We start from the raw sequence: 22931 nt of genomic DNA on the forward strand, positions 1-22931 counted from the left end.
CCATAAAAAAAAAAAAAAAATACAACGCTATGCACCCAATGGAAAATCCAAGCATGTTCCTCCATCAAAATATCTGGTTATTCCAACTCAAAAAATAATCAAATCCAGGCAACGTTACGGTTTATTATGAACAGTCAAGAATTATAATTAAAATTATTTAGCAGCAAAGCTTGCCATGTTTCCAGCTAGCCCCTGGGCTTTCTGCAGCAGCCTGATTTGCAGCCCTGAGCAGGTGAGAATGTTTTCCTCAACTCGCAAGGAGAGGTTTCAGCTGGCGATCTTCTGCAGGTTCCAGCTGCTGAGAAAGGGACACGGGGTAGTGTTGGAGCCCTCATGGAATTTAAAATATGAATTTCAGTGGTGGGGGCAGCGAAGAGGGTACCGCCTCATGAAAAACACCCTGGTTTCTATCCAGGATGTAATCATCTGCTCTTGTTTCTTTCATTTATTACCCACCTTTGCAGTAAAGGGCCCAGGGCTGATCTAAAAAGATAACACAACACAACTTTGCCCTCTGTTGTAAACAAAAATTGCCCTTTTCCCTTATGGGGTATCCAAGAGCCCATATAGAGTCCTTACGTGGGTTCCCTGTTGGTAGGAGAGAATAACAGAGGCCAACCAGAGAATATTGAGAAGCAAAGCAGCTAGTAAGCTTGATCTTTATTGATCTGTTGCAACAGGGTGCTCCCCTCACACACAGGAAAGGACCCAGAAAAATGGTGTGCAAGGCCTTATAAAGACTTTTGAAATTGCCACCCTGTAGATCAAGACCACCCCCAGAAACATCATACATACATCACAGAAGAGGCGGTCTAAACAGAAATTTAAATGTTATCTCTTGTCCTTGTTTATCTCCTGTCTGGCAGGTTACTTGATTGGCTTTCCTGGGTAGCCTGGCCATTCTTTTGTAGTGATAAATACTTAGTTCCTGGGCCAGGTCACAGGCTCACACCCTATTCAAACACAGACAGGATTTGTGAAGGAAAAGACAATGGGGAGGCTTTTCCATTTTGACCTTGCAGAGAAAAGATTTGCTCAGTATAGGAATCAAAATGGCTTCAGGTTGGCCTCCCTGTGCTGATCTATGTATGTGCTTGGTTGGTACACTTATGAACATTACCATATATCTAAGACCATAACATTCCTATTACACCCCCAAACCACACATTACGCCATTCATTCCCCCCTGAACCCCTGATTCCTGTACCCCATTTCCATCACTGTAACACTCTTGTCCAGGATTTGGCACGGGGGAAATCCTCTGTTATTCCAGTTGTGCTTGAACTCCAGTTCCCATCAGCGCCGGTCAACCTGAGCAATGATCAGGGATGATGGGAGTTGTAGTCCATCAACATCGGGAGGCGTAATTGCAGAAATTCACTTTCACCGATCCACCTTTCCCCTTGAGGATTCAGCTCTGTCTTTGGGAGATGTCTATGTCCCTTTAAATATTGCCTGGCCTCCCAGAGAGAATTAATAAATGGGGCAATTTGGTTCCCAAGCCCCTTCTTAACTTTTTCTCTTTCACCAAAGAGAGGTTGTTGTTTCCTCCCCACTTAGAGGTGGGGAAAAAACGTTCTTCAGAAGTAAAAGTTTCCATTTGATAATGGAGGGATTTGTTGTGGCTGGGAGAGCAGCGTAGATCAGATCTTGCGACGATGTGAGTTTAGGCAACGCGTAGATGGAGATTTTAAACTGGGCCTGGAGAGAGAAAAGGGGTGGTTTCTTTTAAAAGGGTTGCAGAGTAAAGATTAGATATCTGGAGGTCTCTGCTGACAGATTTACAAGCAGAAGAATATGCGGAGGGAAAACTTGAAAGCAAAAGACATTCATTTTTGGCTTTCCAAAAGCCTGGTCCCTGCTGGGATTCCCAGACGCAACTTGGATGGTCAGTTAACCAGGAAAACAACAGGAAATAATATTTGTAGTGTTGAAGCATTTTGCTAAGGAGTCCGGCCACTGGGTGTGGCTCTTGCAAATTTGGCCTGGCTTAATTTGGGTGGGTTCTTCCGCACCTTTTTCCTTTACCCAGAAAACTGCTTCTGTTCACACACTTTTGCCCCCAAACCTCCCTGCCCCAGAGGCCTTGCAGACTCTTTAGGCCTGAACATGTGAAATTTCGCGATCTGTGCACAAACCATGCCCAGCCCAGCGAAAGGTGTGCCGTCCCATGCCATCGTTCAGTACCTCACAAGTATCAGCATTCATGTCCGACCTTGGAAGACCAGTCCTAGCCAGGTGAGTGGGGCGAGGGTCTTGTGTGTTAACAGTGGGTGGGGCGTTTAAAAATAGATATTCTGTGTCTTGTGCAACCCCTGTTTGCCTTTCGTCCTAGTTTATGGTGTGCCTTAAATGTTGTTGTTGTGATTAAAATATACCGCCCTTCATCTGAGGATCACAGGCCGGTTTACAAAATAAAAACACAAAAATACACAACGCAGGAACATGCAAACAAAAGCAGTCCTGAGAGATCTGCATTGGCTCCCAGTACGTTTCTGAGCACAATTCAAAGTGTTGGTGCTGACCTTTAAAGCCCTAAACGGCCTCAAAGGTATACCTGAAGGAGCGTCTCCACCGCCATCGTTCTGCCCAGACACTGAGGTCCAGCGCCGAGGGCCTTCTGGTGGTTCCCTCCCTGCGAGAAGTGAGGTTACAGGGAACCAGGCAGAGGGCCTTCTTGGTGGTGGCGCCTGCCCTGTGGAACGCCCTCCCATCAGATGTCAAGGAAATAAGCAGCTATCCTATTTTTAAAAGACATCTGAAGGCAGCCCTGTTTAGTTTTTTATATTTAATGTTTTTTATATTTATATAAGTTTTTTTATATTTAATGCTGTATTGTTTTTAACACTTGATTGGGAGCCGCCCAGAGTGGCTGGGGAAACTCAGCCAGATGGGCGGGGTTTAAATAAATTATTATTATTATTATTATTATTATTATTATTATTAACCCCCAGCATTATCAGCAGTGCAAATCACAGATTCTCATGATTAAATTGTGCAGTGGGTATATTCTTTGCGTATGTGTGTGGAGGGCGGGGGGGTTGAATAGGTTTCAGTTTTTTTGTAAAAAGAAGCACACACCAAAAGCTACCATAATCTTATGGCTAACAAAGAGAAGTCCACAAAAAAGCTGCAAAATATATGTATAATAAACCTGCAGGTATTATTATTTTTATATAAATACATAAACTTTTGGTTCTGGTTCTGGTGGTGTGAGGGACTTTTCTAGAAAGATCCAAGAAGCAAATTGAATTGGCCGCTGAGTCTTCCTTTGGCCACATCCATACATTTGAAGCACACAGCTTCCCACAAAGAACCTTGGGAACTGTAGTTTACCCCTCACGACGCCCTGAACAAACTATAGTTCCCAGGATTTTTTTCAGGGGAAGCTGTATTCTCAGCAACCTTTTAACGCTTTCCCACAAAGCACTGGAACAAAGCTGTTTCGAGGGCATTGGAGGTCCATTGAAATTGCTTGCTATGCCTGGCAGTGGGGCTGATGGGAGTTGTAGTCCAAACCATCTGGAGGGCGCCGGGTTGGGGATTGTCAAAGAGGAGGAGTTAAGGCCCACAGCTGGCCAGAATGACGGGTAGTAAACTGTGGATTGGAGGAACGACTAGGCCTGCCTCGCAAGGTTGTGGAGAAGGCAACATGGGAACATGATTACTTCAGTTCCCTTCCTTTCTTTTAAGTGAAATATTTATTATTTTTAGTGGTGGTTTTAATTCCTAAGAAGATTGAAATCCTGTAGGCTGGAGTACAGATGCTACTTTATCTTGAACATAATGTGCATTTATTTTATGCTGATTTCATATATTTACAAAACAGTGTAATACCAAAGCGGTTTACAACGAAGAACACATTCTAAACCCGAAACCGAAGAAACTGTAAGCCTACTCTTTACTGTTGAATTGAAGCAAACTCAGCAATAAGGAGCAGATTTTCGAGGGGGAAATTGCTCAGGCCCAGAGCTTGGAAAGATTCGCCATTTGACAGACCTGCTGCTGGTTGTTGTTGTTGTTTAGTCGTTTAGTCGTGTCCGACTCTTCGTGACCCCCTGGACCAGAGCACGCCAGGCACCTCTGTCCTCCACTGCCTCCCGCAGTTTGGTCAAACTCATGCTGGTAACCTCGAAAACACTATCCAACCATCTCGTCCTCTGTCGCCCCCTTCTCCTTGTGCCCTCCATCTTTCCCAACATCAGGGTCTTCTCCAGGGAGTCTTCTCTTCTCATGAGGTGGCCAAAGTACTGGAGCCTCAGCTTCACGATCTGTCCTTCCAGGTTAGCATAGACTTATTCCGAGCTAGATGGATTGGTGGGGGCAAGCCTGTGATCCTGTGTGACAGCGGTCTGTGGCAGGCTGAAATCCAACAGGAGTAACAAACTCTAGGCAAACACCTGTGTGCAGTGATGATGGAGCGACACTCTGCTTTCTCTGGTAGCCTGAGTCAGAAATGCCAGGCAGCTGCAGGGCTTAACTTCTGCTGAAGCAAAGCCCCAGGACAACTCGTTTTTGTTGCCGGGACTCGCTTGGAGCCTGCCAAGTCCTAATAAAGGTGGCCTCGCTCCCCACGCGTGAAAGAGCGCCTTAGTTTCCGGGTCTCTCTCTAATCTGACTCTGAGCATGTGCAGAGAGCTTCTGCTTCGGTAGAGAGTGAGGAGTAGCTTGTTAACGGAGAAATCCGAGGGCTCCCTTGGACAAAAAACAAGGACACCAGCCAGGAATACCAGAGCAAAACAGCAGCCAGTAGGCTTGGTCTTTATTGAAGACTGTCACAACATGACTCCCACCTGCCACCAGGTGGAACAAGATGGAAGCCCCAAACAAAAGAGAACCCAAACTTTTATTAGTTGCTAATCCCCATGTTACACCCCCCCAAACTACATCATGGTTACATCATGAAAGGGGAGGTCTGGTGGCCGTAATCTGAGCATCCTGGACCCTGCCCCATGGTTCCCCTTGCCCTCCACCAAACACCCATAAAGTGTAACAAGAGATATTTACGTTTCGCTGTTTCCCAGCCAAGTTAATCACACCCTTTTGTCTTCATCTGGGTTTGTTATTTCTGGAATGGCTACCTGTCTGGCACTCAGGTATCAGGATGCCAGGGATTATCACTCAGGCAGAGGGGCTGCTGAGCAGCTGAGCTCACATGTCTAGATGAATTTCTGAAGTTTTCCCTGTGAGCCAGTACATAGATACATTTATCAGTGAATTCTTACATTTGATCCCAGACGGAAAAACAGCAAACGAGGCTTGGGCTCAGGGGTCAGCCTCTTTTCTTTTGGCCTTAGGCCCACCCCCGGCCGGCCGTCCATTGTCCTCCCTGGCCGAGGGCGGGTCAAAGGCCAGCTCAAGCAGGTGGGTGGTACCCGCCCAGGTGAGCCTCGCTTGGTGCCGCAAACCCCGCCCACCTGTGGGGAAGGGAGGGCGGATATTATCAGTGAATTCTTACATTCGGTATTGTGCAGCAAAGGCCTTTTGAACAGATAGGAAGAAACTGCGATGAAGTGTTTTGTGGGGACAAATCACAAAAGTCACAAAAGCGATTGTGCTGATTTTGATAGTGGGCTGCATGTGCATGATATCTGCTGGAGGGGCAACCCTTCCCCAAACCTTTACATAAATTCCTGCAACAAGCTTCGTCCTCTAGTGAAAGAGGGGGAGCGTTTCCTGACTTCTAAGGAGAACCCTGCTGGTCCAGCCCAAAGGCCTACGGAGTCTAGCATCTCAGAGTAGCCAGCCAGATACCCCTGGGAAGCCCCAAAGCAGCCTATGAGTGCAATAGTGTGGTGCAATGGTTAGAGTGCCGGACTAGGACTAGGAGACCAGGGTTCGAATCCCCACTCAGGCATGAAGCTCACTGGGTGACCTTGGAGTCAGTCGCCATCTCTTAGACTAACCTACCTCACAGGGTTGTTGTGAAATGAGGGACTGAGATCCTTGGAAGATAAAGGTGCTGTATAAATGTAATAAATAAATAAAAGGTAAAGGGACCCCTGACCATTAGGTCCAGTCGTGGCCGACTCTGGGTTGCGGTGCTCATCTCGCTTTATTGGCCGAGAGAGCCGGCGTACAGCTTCCGGGTCATGTGGCCAGCATGACTAAGCCGCTTCTGGCGAACCAGAGCAGCGCACGGAAATGCCGTTTACCTTCCCGCCAGAGCGGTTCCTATTTATCTACTTGCACATGACGTGCTTTCGAACTGCTAGGTTGGCAGGAGCAGGGACCAAGCAACGGGAGCTCACCCTGTCGCGGGGATTCGAACCGCCGACCTTCTGATCGGCAAATCCTAGGCTCTGTGGTTTAACCCACAGCGCCACCCGCGCCCCTAATAAATAAATAGTAAATAAATTATATAGCACTCTCCCACTGCTGCACCTCAGGATCTGGTATTGAGGTTGAATTCACACTGCCAGTTACTCTGCACTCTCCAAGTTTCCATTGCTGGGTTTTTAATCTGTGTCTCCACGACATAAAAAAGCAATTGATAAGTTTAGATGGTGATGACGACGACAACAACAACCCCAAACGCATCTGCATCTTGTAGCTTATTAGATAATACTGCAGTTCGATGCGTCACTTCTCGAACCAGTTTTACGCCAGTCAGAGCCCAGAAACTGGTCCCAATTCCTCTCTAGCCACTGTGCGGAAACCTCTGACAGTGCGGCATAGGGGTTAGAGTGTCAGACTACGACCTGGGAGACCAGGGTTCAAATCCCCGCTGGACAGGCTGTGAGAGATCTCTTGCAGCCTGCTCTACCTCGCAGGGTCGTTGTGAGGATAAAATGGGAAGCGGGAAGAAAACCACGGATGCCACCTTGAACTCTTCAGGAGACAGAAAAAGACACGTCCCGCTCCTGTCCCCCCCCCCCCAGTGTGAACCCAGACGGAAGTGAATTTCTGGGAAAGTGCACACGCCCTCAGAGTCATGCCAGCTCTGTTCCTGGAAGCAACGTACAGCCAACTTGGCTATGCCTGCTTTCAGCAGGGTTGGGCCTTAAAAATTAAATTCTAGCGAAATGGATTTTGCCAGCAGGTTATTGGAACAAAACCAGACTATCCCTTTTTGGGAGTTGCAAGCAGGAAGTTTTTTTTGTACCCCGGGGTGTGTGCATGTGTGTGTCTTTGTCTACAAATTCACACAACCTTTGTGGTTGTGATAGGAATTTTGAGGTCTTAGATATATGGTAATGTTCATAAGTGTACCAACCAAGCACGTACATAGATCAGCACAGGAAGGCCAGCCTGGAACCATTTTGATTCCCAAACTGTCCCAAACTGACCAAATGTTTTCTCTGCAAGGTCAAAGTGGAAAAGCCTCCCCATTGTCTTTTCATTCACAAATCCTGTCTTAAGGTTCCAGTTACAGAAATTGTGCATGCACACGAAAGCTCATACCAAGAACTAACTTAGTTGGTCTTTAAGGTGCTACTGCAAGGAAAAAAATTTTTTGTCCTGTCTTAAGGGTATGTCTGTGTTTGAATAGGGTGTGAGCCTGTGACCTGGCCCAGGAACTAAGCATTTATCACCACAAAAGAATGGCCAGGCTCCCCAGGCAATCCAATCAAGTAACCTGCCAGACAAGAGATAAACAACAGGAGAAAAACAATATTCAAATTTCTGTTTTAGACCGCCTTTTCTGTGATGTAGGTGTGATGTATCTGAGGGGTGGTCTTAGGTTACACCCCTTCTGTGATGTATGTATGATGTTTCTGGGGGTGGTCTTGATCTACAGGGTGGCAATTTCAAAAGTCTTTATAAGGCCTTGCACACCATTTTTCTGGGTCCCTCCTCTCTCCTGCGGGTGAGGGGAGCACCCTGTTGCAACAGATCAATAAAGATCAAGCTTACTAGCTGCTTTGCTTCTCAGTATTCTCTGGTTGGCCCCTGTTATTCTCTCCTACCAATAGGGAACCTATGTAAGGACTCTATATGGGCTCTTGGATACCCCATAAGGGAAAAGGGCAATTTTCGTTTACAACATGGTTGAGTCTCGGAGTAAACTGAAAGCCCAATACGTGGCTGGACGGGGGAGCAGGGAACTGCCCTCCTTGAACCCACCACCAATTTGGAGAGCGAGGCAGAAGTGGGGAAAGGAAGGAAGTGTTTTCCTTTTTGTGGGCAGGTTGCTATGTATTGTCTCCAAGGGGGAAGCACACTTGATTTCCTACCCCTTAAATATAGCATGTGAAATAAGGAAACGGCTGACTCTCTAAGACTTTTGCTTAGCTCAATAGCGAATGGCTTTTCCTTGATGCATCTGCTGACAGTTCGATCTCCAGGAATTCAGAGCACGTCCACTGCAGATCAGAGGCCGAGACTGCCGACTGCACACACTATGCATTTAAAGCACACACCCCCTCTGCAAAAAAGAATCCTGGGAGTTGTAGTTTGAGGGTGCTGGGAACTGTAGTTCTCCGAGGGGGTAAGCTGCAGTTCCCAGGATCTTGGGCTGTGGTGGAAGGGATGTGCTGCAAATGCGTGCATTTTGCCAGGGTATGTGGTGTAGTGATCAGGTGGGATTGCTATGAGGAATTATAACAAATATAGAGTAAGCCATCTGTGTCAGCAATGAAAGCATTGCGTTGACTGGGTTTAAACTATTTTGATATGATTCTTGATCAATCCACACCTCTGCATCCCTGTTCCATTTCTCTTTCTTGACCAGTCATGTACACTGCCAGTCTTCGCCAGGCAGGCATCCTGGGTCATCAAAGACAGTGGGCAGTTTCTTTGATGTAGCTTTTCCGATACGTTAATCTTAGGGCGAGGAAACAGATCTCACCTGAAGGTGATAATGATCACTGCATTCCTGGCCATCCTTCATATCATGTATATTGCTTGTTTATGACCTCAGGGGTTGCCAAATGTACTCCTTTTGTAGTTCTGTTCTTTGTTTACCCCAGAAATATGCGTGCTTAATTAGTTTTGGTAGTTTAACTTTGTCCCCACGTGGGTTTGTTGAAATACTGAGAAGAAATCTGATTGGTTCTTACGAACACTCTGTAAAAAGTTCTTTTGTGAATAAAACGACCTGGGCCAGGGGCTGGAGGCACACTCAGAGAGACTATTATACGCACCCTTCCCAGAGTCTTGCTGCTTCAAGCCTCTGTGTGTATTCTTATTAATCAGAGTTCAATCCTTCCTTTACTTTGGGAACGCCTCAATGTGGTGCACGGTGCCTACAGTTTTGGATACATCTGGCAGCAGAGAAAACCTGTCTTAACTTTTTGTCGAGGAGCTGGTGCTGTTTTTGGCTTTCCAGAGCCCAGGAACTCTGCTTTCCTGAGGGAAGATTTAGAACCCGACCCACTTTGGCCAAACTCTAGCGTATTTCTAAAATGGAAAGGTCTGTCCTGTGCCCTCTCCACCTGGGAAGCCTTTTCCAGATGACTTCAGATGTGTAGTGGAATAGTTGTACTTACTCAGTGGTGAGGAAACGGTGCTCTGCACAAGCTCAGAGGCACGTTTCCCACCCACCATGTGTTTGGCATGGAAGACTGATTTCGTTTTTTAAAAAATTAATTTTTATTAAATTTTCCATTTTAACAATCCAATCAAATCACATTAAGTACTGTATTCCAAATTATACAAATACATATCATATAGTCCAAATATTCTGCCAAATTATAAATTTTTGTTGGGTTTCCCATGCTTCAAGTTCAGTGGGGTTCCAATCATCTTACATTTCTACTGCCTCGAGTTTCCAATAGTTCCTTCTTTAAATCTTCCTGTTGTTATCCTTCCTTCTTTCGCGGCCTCTGAGTTGTTTCCACAAGCGAGTTGAAATAAACAATAATGTGCTTCTGTGTGGAATTTGTATGACTCTCCTTTTGTTTTTTTTGTAGCTGGTAAGTCTGTTGTTTGCAGAATTTCCTCACACGCTGGTGTTTATGCCGAATCAATCCAAAAGTCCTTCTCTGGTGGCAGACGCCATCTTCACTCAGTTCCAATGAAATAAAATCTGGGCGTTTGCTCATTAATTTTCTCAGACAGGTTGCATCAAACATTAGTCTTTCTAGGGGAGATTTGCCAAATCAGACTTGAAGTACAGATACAATAACAAATTAAGAGCTCACCTCCCCCAAGACTATTTATCTCTGCAACACGTCCTTCTCCCATAATGGCGGATCCCAATTAAAAAAATGTGTCACATCATCCTTCTCAGAATCCATCCAAAGTTTTTTGGTGTCTCTCCAGCGGCTAACGGGCATGGAAGACTGATTTCAATGTTGCTTTTCTTCAACGCCATCCGTACGTGACACTTGACAAGTTCAGCTGGTTTCTTAAGAGCTGTGCAACTGAGAGCTAGTGCCTGAGTTTGCTTCATTCCTCCTCCCTCCAAATCCATTTTCCTTTTGTGCTGCGTCTTTTTGATGGGAAGCTTGAGGGTCGGGAAGGCTGTTGTATTAGTAAGCCGATTGGGGAGACTTCTCTTTGGCTGAAGGAGGGACGTTAAAATACTTCAGATGAATACACCTTTCCCCAAAAAGCTTGATTCATGTTTGCTTTCTTTCAGGAGAACAGCATTCTGCCTCCTCCGTCCGGTGGTCTGTTTGGCGTTCCGCTGCATTTGCTGCCCCTTTCAGAGCATGTAGAAGGGGTGCCACAGTGAGTAACGTGCGACACGCACACCCCAGATAACCAGCTCCGTGTTGCAATGAGTGACAACCTTGTTTGAATCGTGTGAGTCTTAGCCCAAGAGGAGCTTGCACCATCTTTTCCCACAATGCCATGGAGAAAATGCGGCACTCCTGCCTTATGTCAGAGGAGAGAACCCTGGGTAATTTTCCCATACAGTGGTACCTTGGTTTACTAACTTAATACCTAGGTGTTACGAACACAGGAGCCAGTGTGGTGTAGTGGTTAAGAGCGGTGGACTCGTAATCTGGTGAACCGGGTTCGCTTCCCCGCTCCTCCACGTGCAGCTGCTGGGTGAGATAGGCTTTGGGAAAAACTAAGCACTTCAAAAGGGACGCGGGTGGCGCTGTGGGTTAAACCACAGAGTCTAGGACTTGCCGATCAGAAGGTCGGCGGTTCGAATCCCCGCGACGGGGTGAGCTCCCGTTGCTCAGTCCCAGCTCCTGCCAACCTAGCAGCTCGAAAGCACATCAGAGTGCAAGTAGATAAATAGGTACCGCTCCGGTGGGAAGGTAAACGGCGTTTACGTGCGCTGCTCTGGTTCGTTGGAAGCGGCTTAGTCATGCTGGCCACATGACCCGGAAGCTGTATGCCAGCTCCCTTGGCCAGTAAAGCGAGATGAGCACCGCAACCCCAGAGTCAGCCACGACTGGACCTAATGGTCAGGGGTCCCTTTACCTTTACCTGGCTTGCTAAGGATTTGTTAAGGGTTTGGTTTGGCTGATTCACAAGCTTTCCCCTTGCGCAGTCTAACCTCACGGGTACAGGATCACAGGGACCCGCGGATATCATCCAGACTGACCTTGCCTCAAACCTGTAACAGAATTTCAGCCCCCACCTTTATCTGTTGACTCCCTCTCGTTCCATAAGTAGTCATGCCCCCTTATAATCTCCAAAGAGTCCATGCTGCTTCATTGCGGCCTCTTTGCATTTCAACCCAAGGTTCCTTGTGGACGCATGCGAGCTGCTCCGACCCCATCTTCATGTGGAAGGGCTCTTCCGAAAATGTGGATCCATGACTCGTATCAAAGCCTTGAAGGTAAAACGCAGAGTTGGAGATGTGCAGGAGCTAGAGCATGAGTAGGCAACCTAAGGCCCGGCCCAATCGCCTTCTAAATCCAGCCCGCGGATGGTCTGGGAATCAGCATGTTTTTACATGAGTAATAATAATAATAATAATTATTATTATTATTTATACCCCGCCCATCTGGCTGGGCTTCCCCAGTAGAATGTGTCCTTTGATTTCAAATGCATCTATGGGTTGTTTGTGGGGCCTTCCTGGTGTTTTTACATGAGTAGAATGTGTCCTTTTATTTAAAATGCATCTCTGGGTTACAGCGGTACCTCTGGTTGCGAACGGGATCCGTTCCACAGGCCCGTTCGCAACATGAAAAGAGCGCAACCTGAAGTGCCGTATCTGCGCAGATGCGCAGCGTGATTTGGTGCTTGTGCGCATGCGCGAGCGGCGAAACCCAAAAGTAAACCTTTCTGGTACTTCTGGGTCGCCGCGGGACAGAACCTGAAAGAACGTAACATGAAGCAAACATAACATGAGTTATGACTGTATTTGGGGGGCATAGGAATTCGTTCTTTTTCCCCCCTTTCAAAATATAGTCCGCCCTCCCAAGGTCTGAAGGACAGTGGGCCGGCCCCCTGCTGAAAAAGTTTGCTGACCCCTTAGCTAGAGGTTGTGTGTCCCCCCAAATTTACCATTCATCATGTTCCCAGCTTCTGGCACCTCCAGAATGCCAGTCTTGCCAGACCTCTCCTTCCTCCTGACGACACTGGCGGTGAGTTGCAGATGTTTTGACATCCCGATCAGGAGAGATTTGCTCAAGGAGAGGGGAACTTGAGAAATCGTCTTGCCAGTAAAACATTTTCGTTTTATTTTTTTGCTCTTACGAACTTGCTTGCTCTCCTACGTGGGAGGAAAAGGGGAGAGTTTAAAATAATCTTAGATGGAGTGGATAGGATCTATAATGCAGTTCTTAACAACAAACCATTTTGGGGTGAGGTGGGGGGTGCAAGGTCAAATAGGTTTGGGGCCAATGTCAGTAAAAGGGAGTAACGATTTCCTTTTACTGTGTTGTGTGCAACGCTAGTCCTGCTCAGAGTAGAACCATTGGAATAAGGGAACATGAGTAAGCCAGGTCCATTAGTTGCAGTAGGTCTGCTACTCTCTCCACAAACCCACCAATACCTACAGGGAGGGTGTTTTTAGTTGCCTTTCCTCCTTTTAAAACTCTGGGTTGCTCGGCAAAGCTGGTCGGCAGCTGGATTAGGAGAGGCATTTTAAAAATGCAAACTTTTGGCTAATAGGCAATTTGAAAAAGGACTTTTAGCAGAGGTTGGCACGGGCAAATAATTTGGAGTGCTCAGATATTGTATTTGGGAGCGACTTAAGATGTGCTTTCCATGAAATTATTATTATTTATTAAATTTGAATACCACCCTTCACCCGCAGATCTCAGGGCGGTTCGCAACATTATACATAACAGAACATGCACGCTGTTCCCTTGAAACTGAAGCACCTTGTATTTTCAGGGTTCCTAAACGCAGCTAAGGGACGCGGGTGGTGCTGTGGGTTAAACCACAGAGCTTAGGACTTGCCGATCAGAAGGTCAGCGGTTCGAATCCCTGCAACGGGGTGAGCTCCCGTTGCTCGGTCCCTCCTCCTGCCAACCTAGCAGTTCGAAAGCACATCAAAGTGCAAGTAGATAAATAGGTACCGCTCCAGCGGGAAGGTAAACGGCGTTTCCGTGCGCTGCTCTGGTTCGCCAGAAGCGGCTTAGTCATGCTGGCCACATGACCCGGAAGCTGTACGCCGGCTCCCTCGGCCAATAAAGCGAGATGAGCGCCGCAACCCCAGAGTCGGCCATGACTGGACCTAATGGCCAGGGGTCCCTTTACCTTTAAACGCAGCTAAAAGCTCTGCTTTCCTGCTGACTAGGTGGTTGTTGGACGCTGGAGAGAGGGACCCAGCTGCAGAAATAATAGTGGGCCTTTGACCCCTTTTGACCCCAGACCATTGTCCACCAGCTACGGAGTGTTGGTTCTTCCAGATCCTCTTGCTGATATCTCAGAACTGGGGAAGTAGACCAAGGAAGCTGTTTCCCTGAAGGTTCGCCTCCTTCCCTTCTTCACATTTTGCATCCTTTCCAGGCCCGGCTGGAGGCTGGCGAGCGCTGCTTGGCGATGGCTCTCCCGTGCGACGTGGCCACCTTGGTGAAGCAGTTCCTGAGGGACCTGCCTGAGCCCCTGATCCCAGCTGGCATCCAGGGGCCTTTGTGCCAGGTCCAGCAGCAAGAGGACAGCGACCCCCTGACTCTCCTGCTCACCTCCCTGCTGCCCCAAAGAAGCACCGATCTCCTCCGCTATTTCTTCAGGTTCCTGCAGGACGTGGCTTCCAGGTGGGTCAACGGGGAAGGACCAGTTTGTGCCCTTAATTCCTGCCCAGGGTTTGTCCTCGTTCTCAGCCGACAACCAGACCACCTAGCCACTCCAAGCTGTACCCTTATCCTGCTTCCCATTGTTCTGGTTCCTGAGATTTCAGCGCACTTTGATGCACACCTTTCGCAACCATAGCTGTCAAGCGTCCCTTATTTGGCGGGACAGTCCCTTATCCCAGCACCATGTCCCACTGCTGTCCCTTATTGATGATGTCCCTTAAATTTCCCGGGTTTCAAAGGAAGCAGCTCCTCTCCCTCCCTCCCTGCCAGCCAGGGAGGAGGGAGGCTCCAACTGTGTTGCTTGGCTGCGTAGCTCACCCAATAAGGAGTCTAAGAACGACTGGGGGTGGAGCTTGCATGCCTTGTGCCGATCAAATCGGCTGCATTGCCTGGGGACTCGCCTTTGCTCAGCGCTTCCTAGCGGAGAGGTGACGGTGGTTTTCCTTGAGGCTTGAGGCTTCGTTTGGCTGCTGGCTGGGCTTTCTGCCTTTGGCTCGGAGGGGCTCAGAAGTCGAACATACCTGTGCTTGGAAAATCCCTTATTTTGGCTGCTGATCCCTTGTTTTCGAGGCTGCTGGTCCCTTATTTTCAAATCTGTAAGTTGACAGCTATGTTTGCAACAAAACAACAACACCACAAACTGGCTTATAAGTATAAGTATAAAACCAAATTTACTGGAATAATAGCTAGAATAGAGACAGACTTATAACTATTCAAACAACAAACATACTAAGGTGCCATTTCCAAGACAAAGCCTATAGATACTGTAAACATGGATAAATGTACAACTCTATCTTGACAAGTTACATGTGCAGTAAACGTTATACAGACTGGATAAATGAACCGTTCAAAAAGTAGTGTAAGTCCAATCACAGAACGGCAACCCCGTGCCGCCGCACCAGCAAGGGTAGCACACTGGAGAATATGAAAAAGTTTTTCAAAGCTGTATTTCAAAGATTGGACTGGGTAAGATGTTCTTCAATGGGTCTTGAGTTGGAAGCACAAAGCCGTGTGCATGGATCAGTCACGGGAAGGCAAATCAAAGCCACCACCCTGGTGAGAATAACGCAAGTGGGCAAAAGGAGAGCCTGTGTGGTGTAGTGATTAAGAGCGGTGGCCTCGTAATCTGGGGAACCGGGTTCGCGTCTCCGCTCCTCCACATGCAGCTGCTGGGTGACCTTGGGCTTGTCACACTTCTCTGAAGTCTCTCAGCCCCACTCACCTCACAGAGTGTTTGTTGTGGGGGAGGAAGGGAAAGGAGATTGTTAGCCGCTTTGAGACTCCTTCAGGTAGTGATAAAGCGGGATATCAAATCCAAACTCCTCCTCCTCTTCTTCTTCTTCTTCTTCTTCTTCTGTTCTCCGGATATATTACAGGTTTTGCTACACACTTCATCAGTCCGGAAAGCTGCATGTTACAAAATAGCACTCCAATTACAGTGTGTTGTAAACCATAAAAATTAGAAAATATCAGTCTCATAGTATACCTTGGGACGCGGGTGGCGCTGTGGGTTAAACCACAGAGCCTAGGGCTTGCCGATCTGAAGGTCGGCGGTTCGAATCCCTGCGACAGGTGAGCTCCCGTTGCTCGGACCCTGCTCCTGCCCACCTAGCAGTTCAAAAACATGTCAAAGTGCTAGTAGATAAATAGGTGCCACTCAGGCGGGAAGGTAAACGGCGTTTCCGTGGGCTGCTCTGGTTCGCCAGAAGTGGCTTAGTCATTCTGGCCACATGACCCGGAAGTTGTACGCCGGCTCCCTCGGCCAATAAAGCGAGATGAGCGCCGCAACCCCAGAGTCGGCCACGACTGTTCCTAATGGTCAGGGGTCCCTTTACCTTTACCTCTGTCCACATACCAGTAAGGCTATGTGTAACACCCACGCACATGCTAATGAAAGATCAAAATATAACCCGGCACGGAGAGTCCCAGCTTTAGCGCAAGTTACTAGACCTCAAGGCTAGTAGGTACAGGACAGAGGTACCACCCCCAAATTCCTGGTTGAGGAGACTGCCTTTCTCCCTCGCTAATCTCTTGTCTCCTCCCTCGCAATCCCAGGTGCGCCCAGAACAAAATGGACTTGGCCAACCTGGCGGTCATCTTCGCCCCCACCCTCTTCCCCAACGAGGTTTGCAGCCAGCTGGACAGCAGAGCTGAGGAGCAGCTGCAGAGGCAGGCAGCCGTGGTCCACACTTTGATCAGCCATGCGGCGGAGATTGGTAAGTCTGACGGGCTCATCTGCACAGTCCTTCCCCCCCCCCCCCGTTTTTAAAGGAACCGCATGATGTTTCTGTTAGAATTCCTGCTCCACGATTGCAGTCATGGGATTGTTGTCTTTCACATGACGGTGTATGTTTTGATTCCACAGAGTGGGAAGTGACGAAGACAGGATGTTTGTGTTACTGTGTTCTGTGAAGTGGGACTATTGTCCTTTGTTTTTTCTCTTTGCTGTTTGATGCTAGAGAGAGAGGGAGCCATGTTGCAGTGCTCCGTGTGTGTTTATATGTAAATAAAGTAGATTAGCCAAAATGCTAAGTTGCTGAGGTCTGTTACACAGCTGCCCAAACTCTGCGGATCCCTAAGTGTGCCGGTGTCTGTTGGCATCGGTCGCTGTGATGTTTGGGCTGAAGAAAGCTTTTGAAGCTCCCCAACGAACGACCAGGAGGGAGAGAACATGCCAGTTGGGCATGTGTCTCTGCCAGGGTCCTACTCGAGTGTAGGCTGAGCTCCTAACAGTTTGGTGCAATAGGTCAGTCGATGCGATGCTAAAAAACTGGCGTAACTGATACAGTGGTACCTTGGGTTAAGAACTTAATTCGTTCTGGAGGTCTGTTCTTAACCTGAAACTGTTCTTAACCTGAAGCACCACTTTAGCTAATGGGGCCTCCCACTGCCACCACATGATTTCTGTTCTCATTCTGAAGCAAAGTTCTTAACCCGAGGTAATATTTCTGGGTTAATGGAGTCTGTAACCTGAAGCGTATGTAACCTGAAGCATATGTAACCCGAGGTACCACTGTAGTAACATAGAAAGGTTTTCTAAATACTGTGCTGTGTGACACGCCGTCTGCCGTATGACAGTTTATGGGCTATTCCATTTTCTCTTGTCTCTTAACTCTTCGTCTGTGCAGCTGCCCATCTCTCTCTCTCTCTCCCCATCCTTAACCTTCCTTGCCTCGCCTCCTTTTTCCTGCTGTCCATTTCCAGGTGTAGCTTCCTCTTCTTTCTGGGTGGGTTTACCTGGGAGGAAGTGCAGACCAGCCCTGATTCTCAGGGATGCAAAGCAAAAGGTGGTGGTAAATCCAGGGGCGCGGAGTCATCTGGAAAAGATGTGGTTGTCATCTTGTGGTCCAAAGGAAGGCAGAGAAAAGGTGTTTGGCACCAGCTGGGCTGCAGAAGTTGCCGGAAGGAGGTGTACAAGGCGCCACCCAACCACCTTAGGGCTCCAGATTTGTGTAGGGTTTACTCCTGAGCCTTTACCTCTCCTGAAGATATCCCACGAGGCAGCAGAGGTTTGGGAGTTTTTCTCCTCCTAGATGGAGGAGGTTTATGAGCCCCCATTGCCTCCCCCCTCACTCTAAATGGAGCATTAAACTAACCCTATCCTTAATGCAGGGGGACGTGGGTGGCGCTGTGGGTAAAAGCCTCAGCGCCTAGGGCTTGCCGATCGAAAGGTCGGCGGTTCGAATCCCCGCGGCGGGGTGCGCTCCCGTTGCTCGGTCCCAGCACCTGCCAACCTAGCAGTTCGAAAGCACCCCCGGGTGCAAGTAGATAAATAGGGACCGCTTTCTAGCGGGAAGGTAAACGGCGTTTCCGTGTGCGGCTCTGGCTCGCCAGAGCAGCGATGTCACGCTGGCCACGTGACCCGGAAGTGTCTCCGGACAGCGCTGGCCCCTGGCCTCTTGAGTGAGATGGGCGCACAACCCCAGAGTCTGTCAAGACTGGCCCGTACGGACAGGGGTACCTTTACCTTTACCTATCCTTAATGCTCTTTTTGACTTCTGGGAGAAAAGACACTGATGGGAGCCAAACCAATTTTCTCCCTATCCCTAGTATTGTCTACACCAGGGGTCAGCAACCTTTTTAAGCAGAGGGCCAGTCCACCGTCCCTCAGACCTTGCGGGGGGCAGGACTATATTTTGAAGGGGGGGGAGAATGAACGAATTCCTGTGCCCCACAAATAACCCAGAGATGCATTTTAAATAAAAGCACGCATTCTGCTCATGTAAAAACAGGCTGATTCCCGGATAGTCTGTGGGCCGGATTGAGAAGGAGATTGGGCCGGATCCGGCCCCCGGGCCTTAGGTTGCCTACCCCTGATCTACACTGACTGGCAGCAGTCTTATATGAAAAACAACTACCAGACTTTTAGAAGACATCTGAAGGCAACCCTGTTTAGGGAAGCTTTTAATGTTTAATAGGTTATTGTATTTTAATATTCTGTTGGAAGCCGCCCAGAGTGGCTGGGGAAACCCAGCCAAATGGGTGGGGAATAAATAATAAATTATTACTACTACAACTACTACTACTACTATACTAATATACAGTGGAGCCTTGGGTGCTAAATCGCATGCGTGGGCGCAGATGCGATGCCTCCGGAAAGGATCCCCGCCGTACCCTGAGGTTCCACTGTAATAATAATAATTTATTATTTATACCCAGCCACTCTGGGCGGCTCCCCACAGAATATTAAAAACACAACAAAACATCAAACATTAAAACTTCCCTAAATGCCACAGATTGAATTTAGGACCTTCGGAAGCCAAAGTGTGAATCCTAGGGTTGCCATATTTCAAAAACTGAAAATCCAGACACAAAGCTTTTTTTGGCAAAGTTCTTGAGATTATTATTATTATTTTGCAATATCTCAAAAAAAAAAAGAAGTTTTTGAGCTGTTTTAAAGGGAATTCACCCAAAAAATCAACACTTCTGACATGGCTTCATACATCCAGATTTTCCTGGGCTTTATAGCAATATCCACCCGTATACTGTTTCCAACAGCCGAATCCCGGCTATGTCCAGGAAATCCCGGATGTTTGGCAGCCCTAGACTATCAATTTCAGTTTGCCAACAAAATGACTACCCCCTTCCTAACTGTACTGCTGAAGTGAAATGTGTGTCTCTGTGTGTATGTAGCTCAAAGTGAATGTTTTGCGTGACCCCTAGTGTACAGCATCTAAAATGACAGGCTTGTTGAAAAACAAGCAGTGCTGAGCTTGTGTACTAACTAAAAGAGCGATGGCCAAACTTGGGACTACAAATCTTTTTGGGACTACAACTCCCATCATCCCTAGCTAACAGGACCAGTGGTCAGGGATGATGGGAATTGTAGTCCCAAAACAGCTGGAGGGCCAAGTTTGGCTGCTCCTGAAGTAAAGTATGCATGCTGCCCTCTGCTGGATGGAGGTGGGACAGCAGAGCCAAGCTGACAACTCCACTAGTGCGAAACGTGCAAGCATGGAAGTGAATTATGGTGGCAGGGAACTGATACCCTTGGCTACTGGGCAGGGCAAGCAAATGGAAACCCAGGAGAGAAAAGAAACAGGTTCCCTCTGGAACTGCTGTTACGTCCTCACATGGAGAACCGGCGGCATGCCTGTTTCCAGCTTCAGTTGGTCCGCGAGTTGTGACCCCTCTTGGATAGTGTGGGAACATTGTGGCTAGTAGGAGAGGATATATGGATTAGATAATATCCTTCCTCACTCACGCTAGTGAGCTGGTAGCAGAGTGCATTCCCCTGTATATTGCAGGAAACTAGTTGGTAGATTCATTTGAATCTCTTGAGTTAAGCTGTGCTGGTCCCAAGGGTGAACCATGCGGTGAGGTCCGAGTCCAGTCCAAGGTCAACGGTCTGGTATGGAGACTGTCCATCGAAGGTGAAGCGGGGTCCAAGGCAGGGAGTCGGGTGAGGTCAGGAACTCTGGCAGAAGAGCAGGACAGGGTTCAGGCAATAACAGGCTACCAACAATGTTGCTCCCGCAACCTGGGACTGGGGCTGACCGGCTTTTATCTGCCCCAAGGCATAGGGTGGCCCCGGCCCACAGGTGACTCGCCTCTCCTGGCCTGGAGGCGAGCACTCCTCCTGCGGGAACTTAGTTCCCTCCGCCTCTCTGCCCTGAGCCTCTGCAGCTCAGGAGAGGCTGGAGGGTTACCGGACCCAGAGGCAACCTCACCTTCCCCTGACAGGGCTGAGAGTGGAGCACCTGCAGGCAATGGGTCCTCCATCACCTCAGGAGCCAGAGCAGATTCAGCTGGTGCCTGCACCCAAGGATCCAGCACAGGTGAGGACCCTTCAGGCTTAGGCCCCAGCCCCGGCTCAGCTGGTTCTGGAGGCAGGGAATCCTGTGCAGGCTGGGATCCCTCAGGTTCAGCATCCGAGTCCGAATCCCAGGCCATCGCATAAGCAATCCAGTCTGGCTTGTCCAGATTGGATTAGTTCCCGGTAAATCCCCTTTGTTCCCTCTTAAAAAGAATAAAGACACAATAGTCTTCTCTTAAATGTAATAAGAAGTGTCAGAGCTGCCCAAGGTCCCAGCTCACAAAGGACCAACGCTGCTTCGTTGTTAAGTATAAAAGTCTTTATTGAAGTTCAGTTTCACTTTCACAGCCGCAGCGTGCAGCTCTACGTCTCAAACTCTAGACCGCTGAAGCTCCGTCTGAATCTCCTCCCCCCTGACACCAGTTTAAGACTCTAGCCTTGCTCCACCTCTTCCTTTGTTCTTTCCTCCTCTGGGTCCGCCTGTCCGTCGGGGTCTCGCCCTTCCTAGACTCTTCTGACGCTGAGTCCCCTGAATCTTCCCCCTCCCTCCGGCGGGCTTTAGGACCTGGTTCCCAATCTGGGTTTCCTGCTGTCCCGCGCGCCTGTACATTTGAACTTGGCGCGCGCGCCCAGCCTGCCACTTTCCTTCTGACCGTTGCACTGCTGCTGTCACTGCTCCCCCCTTCGGGGAGGCTAGCTGGAACTGACCTCCCCTCCGTTTCCCCACTTTCCGATGGGGGCGTGGTCAGCCCTGACTCATCTTCTCTCCCCTCTGGAGGAGAGGCTGGTCCTGACTCATGTGACTCTTCCCCCCCACTGCGCTCTGGTGGGGGAGCTGGTCCTGATCCTCCACTGCTCCCTTGGGAGTCCCCGCTGGCCCCTTGCTTCTGGTGCGTCCCCCCTGGGACCCCCCTTGCCCTGACCATCGGCGTCCCCTTCTGGGAATCTTCTGATTCGCTGGAAAAGCTCATGGAATCTCTCGGGTCACTGTCATACTCCCCTACGCTGCCCTCGGATTCCTCCCCTTCGCTCTCCATTTCCTCTCTCCCCCGCGCTTCTGCTCCTGAGCCCCTGACAAGAAGTTTACTCACATTCAGTCCACAGTGTGATCCTGAAGGCAGGCTTTAGCTTGTAGTTACAGAAGAGAGCGTGGGTTTATCCCTTATGGGGATGGAGCCCATGTTCTGCTGACTGAGAGCCGGCAGACAGCAAAAACATCAAGATGGTATAAAACGAAGAAGCGAGAGAAGGGGGTGCGATGACTGCGTGACTAGTCCCTTTATGGCCAGCAAACTTTTTCAGCAGGGGGCCAGTCCACTGTCCCCCAGATCTTGTGGGGGGGACGGACTATATTTTGAAGGGGGGGAAATGAATGAATTCCTATGCCCCACAAATAACCCAGAGATGCATTTTAAATAAAAGGACACATTCTACTCATGTGAAAACACGCAGATTCCCGGACCGTCCGCGGGCCGGATTGAGAAGGCGATTGGGCCGGATCTGGCCCCCGGGCCTTAGGTTGCTTATCCATGCTTTATGGGGTCTGTCAGGGTCACGCCCATCTACCTGGTCACACGCAGGGGGAGGATGCTAAAGACCAGGTGTGACAGGAAGTCCTCCTGGCTGGACCTGCATTCCCCTGCGTGTTCACTCTGGGGAAACAGGACATGTTGTATTTGACTGCTTATGTTCCAATTTGCTTTGAACTGATTTTATAATGAATTGATTTTAGAATGCTGTATTATTTTACTGTTGTTAGCCGCTCTGAGCCCGGCTTTGGCTGGGGAGGGTGGGATATAAATAAATTATTATTATTATTATTATTATTATTATTATTATTATTATTATTATCTCACAGATAGAGATGGCTTGGCCCACATGCTCCATGCTCTGGTAACTTCCGGATTCGATTATTGTAATGCCCTCTTGATTTCCCCTCTCCATCTCCTCTTCCAACCAGGCACAATTCCCGAGCTTCTCCTGGAAAAAGTCCAAGCCGCCTGCTCAGATGCAGAAACCAAGAGACTGTCCCCACCAGGCCCAGAAGACACTGGGGAAAAGCGCGTCGAAGGAATGTGGAGGAGGCGGCGGCGGCAACGGAGCATGGGCAGTGAGTATGCAAGACCAAACCCAGATCTTCTTGGACGATCGTTTGGCGCTTCCAGATTTCTCTCTGGTTGGTGAAATGCAGACTTACCTGCTTTCGAAGCATTAAGCATTCTCCATGGTTTCTTCTTTTAGTTCAGAATTCTGTTGGGAGATGTCATGGGCACTAGCCAGTAGGCTCCCTCCACAGCCTGACCTTTTATCAGAACTTCACCTGTATTGGAATTGTTTATAAGACGTTTTTATTGTTCTGTCACTTGTTTTGAGTCCTTTGGGAGGAATAGTGGGATATAAAAATAATCATCATCATCATTGGCTCTCGTCCCACCCACCAGTAGCATGTGGCCCCTGAAAGGTTATCCTGAAATGAATACATTCTTGAGATTAAAAGGTTCTCTGCCCTTGTGTGCGGGTAGTGACTTTGCTTTTGAAGAATTATTTGGAGAGGCAGGGAAAAGTGGCTGTGATGGAGG

At 48.6% G+C, this 22931-nt stretch overlaps 1 protein-coding gene across 1 annotated transcript; it reads left to right on the forward strand.

Moving 5' to 3' along the window:
• Positions 1-1551: 1551 nt before the first annotated feature.
• Positions 1552-22628, forward strand: LOC128418963 (rho GTPase-activating protein 11A-like). Its single transcript, XM_053399170.1, has 7 exons — positions 1552-2238; positions 10526-10617; positions 11590-11686; positions 13810-14057; positions 16152-16312; positions 22313-22462; positions 22594-22628. Exons 1-7 carry the CDS (start codon positions 2140-2142, stop codon positions 22626-22628), a joined length of 882 nt encoding a protein of 293 aa, XP_053255145.1. The 5' UTR covers positions 1552-2139.
• The last annotated feature ends 303 nt before the right edge of the window (positions 22629-22931 follow it).

This window comes from Podarcis raffonei, chromosome 8 (assembly GCF_027172205.1).
Source record: "Podarcis raffonei isolate rPodRaf1 chromosome 8, rPodRaf1.pri, whole genome shotgun sequence".
Taxonomy (NCBI): domain Eukaryota; kingdom Metazoa; phylum Chordata; class Lepidosauria; order Squamata; family Lacertidae; genus Podarcis; species Podarcis raffonei.